Raw genomic sequence first — 13,512 nt, forward strand, 5'->3', positions numbered from 1 at the left:
GAGCAAAAAACTTCCAGTGACACAATAAAGAATAACTATTTTCTTATAAACAGTACCAACGCTGACTAATTTATAAACTATTAGAACAGGATGGAATCTTAAGAGAGGATCTATTCCAACTCCCTTACCCTTCACAAATTCCCTTTGATCGCACATCCTTATGTAGTCTACTTCAACAGTTTTTATAATGAAGAAAAACATCAATGATATAAAAATGTTCAAGAAGACAAAATGAAAAACCATGAGACAGATACAGAGAAGACACACCCTAAGGTGAAAACAATATATAAGTATTTAGGAGACAATAAAGGGAGAATTTGATTACATTACCTTCTTGTAAGATTCTGACAAATACTTGAGTTTATATTCCACTGAACTCTTCTTTCTATATAATCTTAATTTTAATGATTAGTGAAATATTAAAATTGCTCGAAAGAGGGTAGTGGATGCCTTTTGTTCATGTGGGAACTAATCATTCTCATATACATGTAAAGAAGACAAAACAGGATACCACTAGGGTTATTTGTTCAAACCCATCATTTTAGCACTAAGAAAAACTAATTTGCATATATTTATCACTGTCAAATTAATTCTGTAAAAATATCTTTATTTAAAAAATTTAGGTATTACCAAGTGCAATTTTTTCCTTATATAAAATGCTATTCATGATCACTGAAAAAAATTCATCATGCCCAACAATTTGACATTTAGACTACAGTCACTGAAATAGTTTGCACAAATTTGAGATTTTAGAAAAGTATACACTTCCATCTGTTTCAAATAAAAACTGAAGCATAAAGCTTATTTTATTCTAAATAGTTCTACTTTAAAAATCATCTAATAATAACAGAGTAGGAAGAAAAAAAGACTAGCACTTAACTCTGGTCATAAATGCTGTTATTTCAGAAGTTTTACTTTTAAGATTGCATTCCAATGTTGGGTTTTATCACTTCTAAATTAAATATTATTTTGTACAATGATGCTCAAAAAATATTGAGTTCATAAATCTCAATAAAAATTAATGCCGGTCATTAATTTTGCTTTGTTTCTTCGTCTGAGTTTAGTTCATAACATACCACATAGTATCTTTGGAACTTAATCTACTATTCAAAAGTATATTTTTGGAGATACATTATTTCCGACTTTCGACTCATATAAAGAACACCAACCTTTAGTTTAATCAGCACAATGAATGATATCCTCCAATTTTATTCATGTTCTCCCAGAACATTATATATTGCAAATAATATGCATCAAAACCTTAAGCTTTGGTATGAACTTTATGGCATCTATTGAGGGAAATATTTTCTAAGGAAAACCAAATTTAATATGGGTTGATTTAGAAAGGAAATTGAGAAATTCCACTCAATAAATCCAACTGGGCAGCTCCTATGTGCCAGGAACCTCATTAGGCCACAGACATACAAAGATTAGAAATATGAGATTCTAGCTCTCTAAAATTCTTACTGTATAGGAATCAAACATAGTTTATTTCACTTTAACATGGTAAGTGTGTAACAGTTAAGAGCAATAAACTGGGAATACACAAGCAGGGCACATTATGCCCAGTCTGCTGCTAAGTCGCTTTAGTCGTGTCCGACTCTGTGTGACCCCATAGACGGCAGCCCACCAGGCTCCGCCGTCCCTGGGATTCTCCAGGCAAGAACACTGGAGTGGGTTGCCATTTCCTTCTCCAATGCGTGAAAGTGAAAAGTGAAAGTGAAGTTGCTCAGTCGTGTCCGACTCTTTGCGACCCCATGGACTGCAGCCTACCAGGCTCCTCCATCCATGGGATTGATTTAAAGAAAGATTCTTAGAGAACAGGAGATTAGACAAGCATGAAAGCATGTTAACTAGTAAAACTAGGGGATGAGAACACTAGCATTCCAAACAAGAGCAACAGCCAAGACTTAAGGGAAGGTAAGAAATAACATAGTGCTGATTTACATGAGGACCAAAAAGTTCAGTCAAGGAGTTTTTTAGAGATGAAACCAAAGGTGAGAGGGGAAGGAAGGTGTTAAGGAGCCATATATATTCTATGAAACCTTTTAAGTATATCTCTCTGGTTGCACTGTGAATGAAGGCAGCAAAAGGTAAACCAAGTAAGAGGTTTCAACAATCCCAGCAAGAAATGATAGAAGTCTGAACTGATGATGTGATGAAAGTTAGAAGGTGGGCTTCCCTAGTGGCTCAATGGTAAAGAATCTGCCTGCCAGTGCTGGAGGTGGAGGTTTGATCTCTCATCCAGGAAGATTCAACATGTCATGGAGCAACTAAGCCCGTGCTGCCACAGCTATCGAGCCTGTGTTCTAGAGCCCAACAGTGGCAACTACTGAGCCCACGTGCATTAAGTATTGACGCCCATGTGCCCTAGAGCCCATGCTCTGCAACAAGACAAGCGACAAAAATGAGAAGCCCATGCGCTGCGACTGGACAGTAGCCCCTGCTCACCACAAACAGAGAAAAGCCTGTGTGCAGCAATGAAGACCCAGCACAGCCAAAAATAAATAAATTTTTAAAAAAGTTAGAGTGTAACATCATTCACAATAGAAATTTGTGGTTGCCTCCAAATGGATGTGAAAAATAGGGAGTCATCCCAAGACTCCCAGGTTTCTCACCTGGGTAAAGAAGTGATGCTGATGTCACTACGTTAAGAGAGCAGAGATAGAATAAGTCCCTGCCTGTGGAATGTCCAAAAGAAAACATACTCTGTAAGAGTGATCCTTTCCCACCTTCTGGGCCATTCAACTCCTCTATATGGTCCGGCATCTTTTGTCTCTCAAGACCCTGACAAATGTAGAATAGTCTATAGCCATCAAAAAATTGCCTCAATTATAATTAATATCCATTAGATTAAAAATAAATGTATTGACTGTGGAAGCAAACTACACCTTTCTTATTTTTTTAATACTTCAAATTAGAATCCCACACCAAGGTAGATCTCAAGTGGTTGCTACTTCGTGAGCTATGAAAAACATGCTTTCTGCCAAAATTAATATGCTGAACTTACCAGATTACATTACAATGCATTTTTTAATTTTCACACAGCCAGGAGTCTTTTCTTCTTTGCTGATTTTTTTCAATCTGTATTGTCGGATCTCTCTCACCAATGTATAAAAAGCATCCTCCACTCTCTGCATTGTAAAACACAACTTCTTTAAAGTCTGTTTCATTGGTAATAGTAATTTATTGGGACAGCCATGTGCAAGAAGTTTGAAATTTTGAGCTTTACTTGAGCATTTTCTTTTTTCAAACAGACATCAGACTGTTTGAATAGAACTGGGGATTCAGTATTAAAATAGGGCATAAATTCTGATTTGTTCTTTGAAGTCAAGTTTTGTTTTGTAATGGGATAAGAATTTTTTAAAAAAAAATTTAAATTAGGAAGTGCATGTTTTATTAGTACCTGTATATCAATTAATGCAATCATTTTAGTTTGTTAGTCACAGAATTAATCAAAGTCTAAACTGAAGTTAGATTTAAATTATTTCTTTGACTTAGGGAAAACAAGTTATTTTTGTACCACTGATCCCTACCCCTGCTCTGAGTCAGGAGTGAGGAGAAAAATGGTACAAAAGGGATAGTCAGACCTTTGTTTAAACACACACACACACACACACACACACACACACGCATGCACACAACACCTCAAAATACAGCTGGGTCAAGAGACTGGAATCACAAGTTCTATCTTCAATTGCAACTGTCCAGTCAATTTCTAGAGCCCATAAATGGAACCAAGACTGGGACTTTTGTGGATAGAGAACTGCACTATTTAAATAAAAATGCTAAATGAGAGCTGTTTACCATAAAATGAAAATATTTTTAATTGTTTAAAAAATACAAAATAGTAGCAATACAATTTTGTATCCATATTACAAGTCTTAAAAATAATGTTTAGAACAATATCCAATGTAACTGGCTTCATATCTTTTAATTTACACACTCTGAAGGAGCCAAGGGGACTTCTGCTTAAGGCTATGGTGAGAAAGCTATGACAACAAATACAATCATATATGCCCATATGGAGAAGTTTTATGTCTTTTCTAGTCTAGAAAATTAGACAGTAGACAAGAGGGAGAAATGTTTAGATTAACTGTACTATTAGTTTGTCCAGAAGAATGTAACCACCAAAGTAGAAGCTGACATCTAAAAAAAGAAATATTAATTTCTTAAAAGCATTAAGAATACTTAAAAGTATTAAGTATTTTATTAAAATATTAAAAAATCTTAAAATTTTCTTTAAAGTATATTCTCAAAAACACTAAGAATTCTTCAGTATTTCTAAAAAGAAATACTAACACAAATATTAACCTACATAGGGCTTCCCGGGTGGCACTAATGGTAGTGGTAAAGAACCCACCTGCCAACGCAGGAGATGGAAGAGACACGGGTTCAGTCCCTGGGCTGGGAAGATCCCCTGGAGAAGGAATGGCAACCCACTCCAGTTTTCTGGCCTGGAGAATCCCGTGGACAGAGGACCCTGGCAGGCTACAGTCCATGGGGTCTCAGAGTCAGATATGACTGATGCAACTTAAGCACACATTAATTTACATGTGGTACAAATTAACTTAAAAGATATATGTTCCATTCTTCTAAAAGAAAGATGTTTTTAAAATGTTAGTGGTTTATTTTACTGTACATTTTTTTTTAAGCTTAATCTTTTCTTTCAATTTTAAGATAGAATTACTCACTATGGGAAGTGGCATATTTAAGTCGCTGACATTGTTAACACCAGTCTTTCTATAACCAAATGTGACAAAATGGACCCGGTACCTAAAAATCTAATTTGTATCAAAAATATGATTTGCAGTTTTAAATTCAATCAAGCACAGAGAATCAGCCATTTAAGTATTAACTTAAGTAAAACAGCTAAAGCTTAATCTTAGCATGCATACATCATCACACATCCACTGCTTGCAATAGTTAAGGAAAAGAAAAGGGGCATCTCAATTTTTATAGCAATATTAATTCTTACAAATCTTTAGAATGTATTAAGAACTGCTTCAGTGGAACTCAGTAATGTATCTTTGAAGTAAAACTTTAATTTAAAATTCATAAAATTAAGTTTCAGTTAAGTAGGGATTTAAATAATGTTAATTATATATTAAAATGTACCTCTGAAGTTATTGTATCAACTTGTGATATAAAAATCTGTATACTTTTAATGAAATCAATTTAATCAACTAGGTAACTAAGCCAACTACAGAATAAAAATTCCAACTATTTTCTGAAATCATTAAGTATGTTGGTACTTTAAATGAGACAGCCACATGTACCCATATATAAAACTTTTAATATTTTGTATTTATCACTACTGTCTAAGAGGAGAGGGTTTGTTTTTAAGAAATTACTAAATAATTAAGGTATTAAAAGAGCTTTAGTAATGCATATAAAATATAAAGCATGTGCTGACATTTAAGGTATCTTCACAAATGATTCTCTTTTCAATTTGAAAATTAATGCAAGAAATTTCAAATATATGTATATACAAATAAAACAAACCAGGTAAAGCTCATATTTTTCAGAATAAAAACTCTCATTCCTGTTTAAAAAAGAAGGTATAAGGTCAATGTAGAAGTACTGAAATATTCTATGATGGAGGAAAAAAACTAATTTAGCAGAAGCAAATTTTGATTATAATTTATTTCTAAAACTAGTTTGAATGTGTCTGCTTTTTAAGTATGCACATCCCATCACCAATATCAGAATATATGATTTTTGTTTCCAGCAATGCAGAGAGAGTTGGAAGCCAATAATTAAAAAGAACTATACTACCCGCCACCAAGAATTCAGTATCAGGACCTCAGAGGCTAAGATAATTAACACCACCAAGAAACAGTTGTTCCAGAATGACTTTTTCATTTCTCATCTTTACTAATAGAAAATTTAAATTAAAGATTTTAAAGAATCAGTTATTTACCATATTTTCTCAGACTTACTTACTTATTTCTTGATAATATGCTTTAAAGTCATACTGACATGAAGAGAACATTACTGATCCTTGTATGTACCTTAAACCACTGGCACAAAACACTGGTTTCATATTCCAGAATTTGTAGGTAATTTTAAAAGATTAAGCACAGCCAAAACAGATGTTTAATACCTACTATGGCTAGTTGCTAAGGTCTTAACCGGCACACAATGATTTATTCTTGAGACTATGGCTTGTTGCCACAATATACTCATCTTCAGATCTCACTGATTAAACAACTGAGACACAAGTACGTACTGTAGGAGCAAAAGTTCATGTGTCTATGTATGTAAATTTTAAAATAAGTTTTAAAAAATATATTTGTACATTTTCTTTAATCAAGAGATTTGACAGTACTTTCATCTCAGTCATTATCTGAAAACATACTGTAGAGACTATGGAAATACAGCACTTCAGTACAGGAGAAAGAACTGTTAACCACATCATTCTGTATCCTGGTGCCTGTAATGTTTTAACTAACCAATTCAATTTTAAACAAGTACTTGTTCCAGTTAACAGTTTACTACCTGCCAAAGTTCTTTCAATGAAATAACACTTCAAATACCTGAACCGTAGACAGATGCAAGAATACTAGCCTTCCTGTGTTGTTCAGTCATTAAGTTGTGTCCAATTCTTTGCAACCCCATGGACTGCAGCACACTAGAGTTTGCTCAAATTCATGTCTATTGAGTCAGTGATGCCATCCAACCATCTCATCCTCTGCCACCCCTCTTCTAGCCTTCTTGGGGGAGAGCAATGGGAGGAACAAGATGTATTCTAAAAAGCAACTCTGCATCGCTGAATTGGAAAGAAACCTTGCCGAACGATAACCTACCTCAGCAACTCTGAACTGCTTCGGAGGCTATGCTATGCATTGGTGCACAGCAGGTCCTCAGTTAATTGTTTTGTCTAGTTTTAACACATAAAAAGCAAAGTTCAAAATATCAATCTTTTATACACAACCCAACTACTGCTAAACAGAGAAATGTGGCATATAAGAACATTTTTTTGTTTGGTTTGCTTTGTTAAAACAGTTTGATCGTAAGTTTTCTTTAACGGAGGTCTCCCAACAACTAAATTTATGTATCTGGAACTTAACAACAACAAAACAGAAAATTAATTTTTTTTTTAATTAAAAAATTTTTTTTAAACTTAAAACATTTTTAAGTTCATAAAACAAATTTTCACATTATGCTCAAATTGAGACCTCCAGAAAGCAAAAAAGCTGAATCAGAAGTAACATATACTCAGAGAATTCTGCTTTTGTCATCCACTTTCCTGAATGCTCCCCACTTTTGATTTTAGCAGACTGGAAAACACACTGCTGATTACCATGGTATCAACAATTTGGTTTCAACAGCCTTTGTGAACACTGCCATGCACTGCGCAAAGAGGCCAGAAAAATGTCATCTAGACAGCAGACTTTATTATACACTTGGAACACAGGGACCTGATGCAGCCTACCTGCAGAAACAAAAACTTCTTTGGCCTTTCAGATGTGGACTAAAAGAATAGCTGAAAACTATAATTTTATAAAAATATAAAAGAATTGTATTTTAGCCATAAAAATGGACTTTTTAAAATAAGAAACTAATTAAGTTGGTAAAATATATAGCTTGCAACCCTTACCTTAAAAATACTAGAGTAAAACTCTTACTTCTCTTTCACAGAATATGTAAATTTTACTTTAAAATTACTAATGTTAGCCTATAAAATTTAAGTTGAAAGTCTGACCTAACTTCTCGTGTCTGGTCAAAGAATACAGATAATCAACAAGCAGCACAGTACAACCCACAAGCCCAATGTAGCCACAGCCCATATTTTTGTACTGCCCACAAGTGAGTGATTTTTGCATTTTTAAAGAGCTGTAAGAAAAAAAAAAAAGCAACAGATATCACTTGGGGCCCAAAAGCCTAAAGTATTTATAATCTGACCCTCTGCAGAAAAAGCTTGCCAGTCCCTGACTTTTATCTATAAAAGTTCTAAATGCATGTTCCTACTAACTTAAATATAACTTTCTCTTGTTTTGTGTTTTAAGTGCATGCTCAAGACCAAAACAGGGCAGGAAACAAGTAGCTGCTGATAAACTACAATGAGGATATGCATATTCATTTTGCTCAAATAATAAATAATAGAGATGAATATCAAAACGTTCTGCAGAAAATAGGGCTTCAAATTTTCACAAAAACTGGAGATGTAAATTAAAATTTATAAAAATTTACATATTTCATTTCCTCAATTACTTGGAATAGTTAATTCAAGTCTTCTAAGAGCATGCAAATATCAAATTAATTTCAACAGAGAGATGAATAAACTTTTGAGAGACAAATCAACAAGTCCATATAATAGAGAAATCAAAAATCAGAAACTAAATATTGAAGTTGTAGTTTAGCACCATAAATTACATAAACCAGATCAATAAAACAGGATATAAATATAAGAAAAGCTGAGGGCTAGAAGGTTAAGGAATAAAGTACAGTATTTCTTTGTAATATATCACTGTATATTTTAATTTGATGATCCATAAAAATGTCTACAAAACAAATTCAGGTTAATCCACTAGGTATCACATACCTAACATTACCTTCCCTACCCCTCCCTCCACAAAAACCAGTATAAAACCTAAAAATCTATTTTAAAAGGAAACCAGGTAGTTTTCCGATTAGTTATGAATGCTGTGGTGTATTAAAGTATTAATGTCAAACATTAAGAATCAATATTACTTGTGAGGTAGTAACCATATAAGGAAAGAAGACACAACTATTTTAGGCTCTTACATCAAACGAGAGTGGAGGGTAGCACTGGACAAGTAACAAGACTTCTTCTGTCCTGTACTACCTTTCCACTCCAGATGTGGTCCATGTACCAAAGTCAGCATCACTTGAGAGCGTGTTAAAAATGCGGAATCACAGCTTCCAATCTAGGCCCTCATTCTAATTCAGAATTAGAATCTGGGTTTGAATAAGAAGCCCAGTTGATTTTTATGCATATTAAAGTATGAGAAGTACAGCTTTATTTGCAGCCCTTTACAACATCAGGCAAAGTCTCTTATTAGACTTTTTTCTTTCCTTTGTACAATGTAAACTAATATATCTCCCAATCTAAAATATTTATTTTTAAAGTTATAAATAATATGTTAATAAACTGTTAACGGTATAATCTAGGTAGCAGGTTTGCAAATGCTTTCAGTAAAAATCCTTCAATTTTATACCTGAAAAATTTGCATATGAAAGTGGGAGAAAAAGTTACAATGATATAATCATGTTTTCTGAGTACTTCTTTTTTTTTTTTTTTTTTTCTTTTTTTTTTTCTGAGTACTTCTTAAGGGAAATCCAGGATTCTAGTCAGAGAAGACCAGTACGAAAATGATAAAAATCAAACCTCTTCCTAGTCTTTGGGACTAGGGAATGCTATGAATAAAATCTTAATTCTTTCAAAGTAAACTGAAGTAATGTATATACCAAGTATTTCTGTAACTTATAAATCAGGTTTTAGAATTAGATAATCTGTATTATGGTTAAAAACTATAGTAATTCAACTTTTGATTCCAAATGAAGACTTAAAATAGAATTTTTTTTTCACTGTGTACCAAATTTATACAACTAGAAAGTGGTACATATAATCTTCCACCAGGGAAGCAGACATATATATACTAGCTGAGTAATGGTTTACTTTTAAAATTTTTATCCCTTTACAAAATTCAGTGAAAGATCTAGAAGATGTTTTTATAAGTTTAACCATGTAAAAGATGTTTTTATAAGTTTAACCATGTAATGAGTTTTTCATCAATTTTCTTAACTTCTAGGATGATAAAGGAATTCCATGAGATTGGTTTTCCGGGCCATAACCAGACAAGGCCCCAAACAAATGTTCACCTTGTATGGAACATACCAGTATTCCATCATAACATTATATATTCCTTTCTAGGAATTTATTTATTCTATACGTTAAACTCTTATTTCACGCAAAGAGGTTAAATCATATCAATTAATTTTACCTAGGGAAAAAGTTACTTTTAAAATAAAGATAATTTTTGAAACAAAATTCAGGATCAATCTGGTGGTGGTGGTATTTTTTTCAGAACACAGTAAATGAATAACTGAGAATTCCTATTTGCTTTGTAAATATTCTCCTGCCTTAATGAAAACTTCCTGAAAAACATATATATCCTTTAAAAGAATATTCTAGCGAAGTAAAATTCTCCAAACACACATTTAATCTAGAAACATGACATAATATAAAAGCACTTCAAAAATAGGAAACTCAAAATTTGTTTGCCTGTTCTTTAATTTTAAAAATAAAACAGTAAAAAAAAAAAAAAAAAATTCCCACATCTCTTGAATCCTGACTATAAGATGTGCTGAACTGTTCAATGTGGAAAGAAACCAAAGCCAAAAATAACGCATGGACACTGGAATGAGGACTGCCCTCTCATATCCTTTAGAGAACATTTACCAAGTAAATATTGTTTTACTTCCTACTTTAGTATAATGGAAAAAAAATCAACAGTTATGCTATCAGGTATGTACATTTATTAATGTTCATACCTTCCTGCTCCCAAAATGACATTATTGGAATATATATTATTAAATTGTGATTAATGATTAAAATCACTTGATATAGTTTGAGAGGAAAGATTTGTTATTTATTACAATTTTACTTACCTGTCTTGTCTTTGCTGATGTTTCAATAAAAGGAATTCCATAACTTCTTGCTAAGTCCTGAGCCTGTTTTGTGTCTACTGTTCTAGAAGGCAAATCACATTTATTTCCTACTAGAACCATAGGTACATCTTCAGAGTCTTTAACTCTTTTTATTTGTTCTCTGGGGAGGAAAAAAAAAAGTTATAGCACAGGAATTAGTAACAAAAATCTTTCAGAAACTATTCACAACTTTGTCTCATAAAATAAAGGTTGTTAATGTAATTCCTAGTTCCCAACACACCAGATTTTCCTTTCTCCTCCTCCTACTTGTTTTTCTCTATTCTAAACAGAGAGAACTTCTATGTCTTTTAAAAGATCAAATATCCAGAAATATAATAGTACTACAGTCTAATAGGTTCATATGCAGGTAGGTCACAATGATAAAACAGAAATAATGAAAAATTTTAGGCCAAAAAAGTGCTATGCCTAATTTTTAAAATTATAATCTTAAAAACACATACTGTGTACATTGTTAAATATATATATATAGAATTAATGTTTTTATAAAAACATGAATTACAACATTAACATATTTTTAACCTTCCATTCTTAAAAAAGAACACCAAGTGGAAAGATTTTATTTCTATGTGAACAATTATTTTAATAAAAGTAATCAATTTTATGCAAATTCGCCAAGATTCTTTAAAAACTGTATTAACACTTCTGTCTTTTAACTTCAGAGTTGTGTTTTTTCCTTAATTATCTAAAGCCAATAGTTATTTGATTCCAAGAAATGCCACACTAAATAGACTTATTTTTTAAGGCTATTCAAGTGGTGCCATCTCAATTATCTTTTCACATTTTTGTTCATGGTTTTCATTTTTATGATGGATCTAGCATAAAGCTTTGTTTCTCCAGTACAGAGTGGTTAAGAGCACAGGTTTTAGAGTCAAATAGACCTGCTTTTCAATTCCAGCATCGCCACTGTGTGATCTGGAACAAGCTGCTCAACTGCTCAATCCCTAAGATTTCATTTGCAAAACAGGGATATTACCTACCTCACAAAAATTATTTTATATCAGATAATTTGTGCATGGCAGTCAGCAAAGACTCAATAAATGGAGATACAGTTACTCCTCAATGTCAATTTATTTTATTCAACTTAAACCCACCTATAATGGTGAATATCTTCAAATGATTTAGTATTATTTATGGCAAACACACAAAGAAAGCCCTCCCCAGTCCTCATGTACTGGTCCCTCATTGCACTGTACTCCTCTTGACCTGCTGTGTCGAGAATATCCAAGAGACAGGTTTCTCCATCAATTACTACTTGTTTCCTGTAGGAATCCTGAGAAGGGAGAAACACAGTCTGGGTTATCACGGTGCACCTTTTACTTCCAAAAAGGTGTTAGACACAACTCACAAACAAAAACCAATTCAATTCAAAACTGGGCAAATTGAATAGACAGGTTTCTAAAGAAAATACACAAATGGCCAATAAGTACATGAAAAGATGTTCAACCTCATTCAGGAAATGCAAATCAAAACGACAATGAGCTACCACTTCACTCCCATTAGAGTGGCTATTAAAAAAAAAAAAAGGTAATATAATAAGTGCTAGTAAGGATGCAGAGAAACTCGATCCATCAATTCCATTCCTAGGTATGTTAACAAAAGAACTGAAAGCAGAAACTCAAATACTTGTATGCCAATGGTCAAAGCATTACTTACAATAGATAAAATGTAGAACAACTCAAATGTTTGTTGGATAAAATGAATGGATAAATAAAATGTGGTGTGATGGCATGACTACACACATACACATACACACACTGAGTGGAATATTATTCAGCCATAAAAAGAAATGAAATTCTGATATATGCTATACAACACGGATGAACCTTGAAAACATTATGCTAAATGGAGTCTGACACAAAAAGACAAACATTCTATGATTCCATTTATACTGAGACACCTAGAAAAGGTCAAGTCACAGAGACAAAAAGTAGGAAAGACATTACCTGGGGCTGAGGAGAGGGGAATTGGCGAGTTATTATTTAATAGGCACAGAGTTTCAGTTTGGGATGAGGAAAAACTTCTGGAAACAGCCGGAGCTACTGGTTGTCCAATGTTGTGAATTTAACTTATTGTCACTCAACTGTACACTTAAAATTATGGCAATGATCAATTTTATGTGTATCTTACCACAGTTTTAAAAGTTTTTTTTTTTTAAAAAAAGATGTTACAAGAAGATTCAACAATGCAAGTGCACAGACTGATAACAAAAAGACCCAAAATTCTCTGTAAAGAAAAATAATTATTACAAAATGGGATAGCTCTATCAACTCTTAGTATTCTGGATGATTTAGAGGGCAAGAAAAACCAAGAAACTTACAAATAATTGTCATGCATTTATTTTACCTGTAGTCAAGGGAATTCATAAGAGAATGGTCAATACTGAGAATTTTCATACCCTCCATAGTACATTTCTACAGTCCTGGGAACAGTATTTAACAGTCAGATAGATACTATGAAACTGCTAAAGAGAATGATTGTTCTGTCTGCAAATTCTGTGAGATCCCTAGTTAAAAAGACAGGGAGTGGAAAAGAAAAGAGAAAGAGTTGGATACCTTAGAGGCACTGCAACTCAAAAAGGGAGTAAAGAAAAGAGGGTGAGTAACATAAGACTCCTGAAATGAAATTTGACTTTCCTCTGACTTTTGATTAGTCTGTGTGTATCTACTCAGTCACTCAGTCGTGTCCAACTCTTTGTGACCCCATGGACTGTAGCCTGACAGACTCCCCTATCCATGGGATTTCCCAGGCAAGAATACTAGAGTGGTTTACCAGTCTCCTCCAAGGGATCTTCCCAACCCAGGGATCAAACCCACA

The 13,512-nt window shown here is 33.2% G+C and overlaps 1 protein-coding gene across 6 annotated transcripts in view; it reads right to left on the reverse strand.

The window, feature by feature from the left end:
- Positions 1 to 13,512, reverse strand: part of KRAS (KRAS proto-oncogene, GTPase) — a 51,048-nt gene that overhangs the window by 6,524 nt on the left and 31,012 nt on the right. For 4 of the 6 annotated variants that reach the window (XM_055572215.1, XM_055572228.1, XM_055572198.1 and 1 more), the window contains exons 3-5: positions 11,790 to 11,968; positions 10,639 to 10,798; positions 3,011 to 3,134 (exon numbers count right to left, since the gene is read on the reverse strand). In XM_055572215.1, coding sequence (XP_055428190.1) covers positions 3,015 to 3,134; positions 10,639 to 10,798; positions 11,790 to 11,968 — 459 coding nt within the window. In that variant the 3' untranslated portion in view covers positions 3,011 to 3,014. Of the gene's footprint in view, positions 1 to 2,786; positions 2,788 to 3,010; positions 3,135 to 10,638; positions 10,799 to 11,789; positions 11,969 to 13,512 lie in introns of all 6 variants that reach the window. The other 2 variants (XM_055572237.1, XM_055572223.1) reach the window with 2 other exon arrangements.

This window comes from Bubalus kerabau, chromosome 1, assembly GCF_029407905.1.
Source record: "Bubalus kerabau isolate K-KA32 ecotype Philippines breed swamp buffalo chromosome 1, PCC_UOA_SB_1v2, whole genome shotgun sequence".
NCBI classification, from domain to species: domain Eukaryota; kingdom Metazoa; phylum Chordata; class Mammalia; order Artiodactyla; family Bovidae; genus Bubalus; species Bubalus kerabau.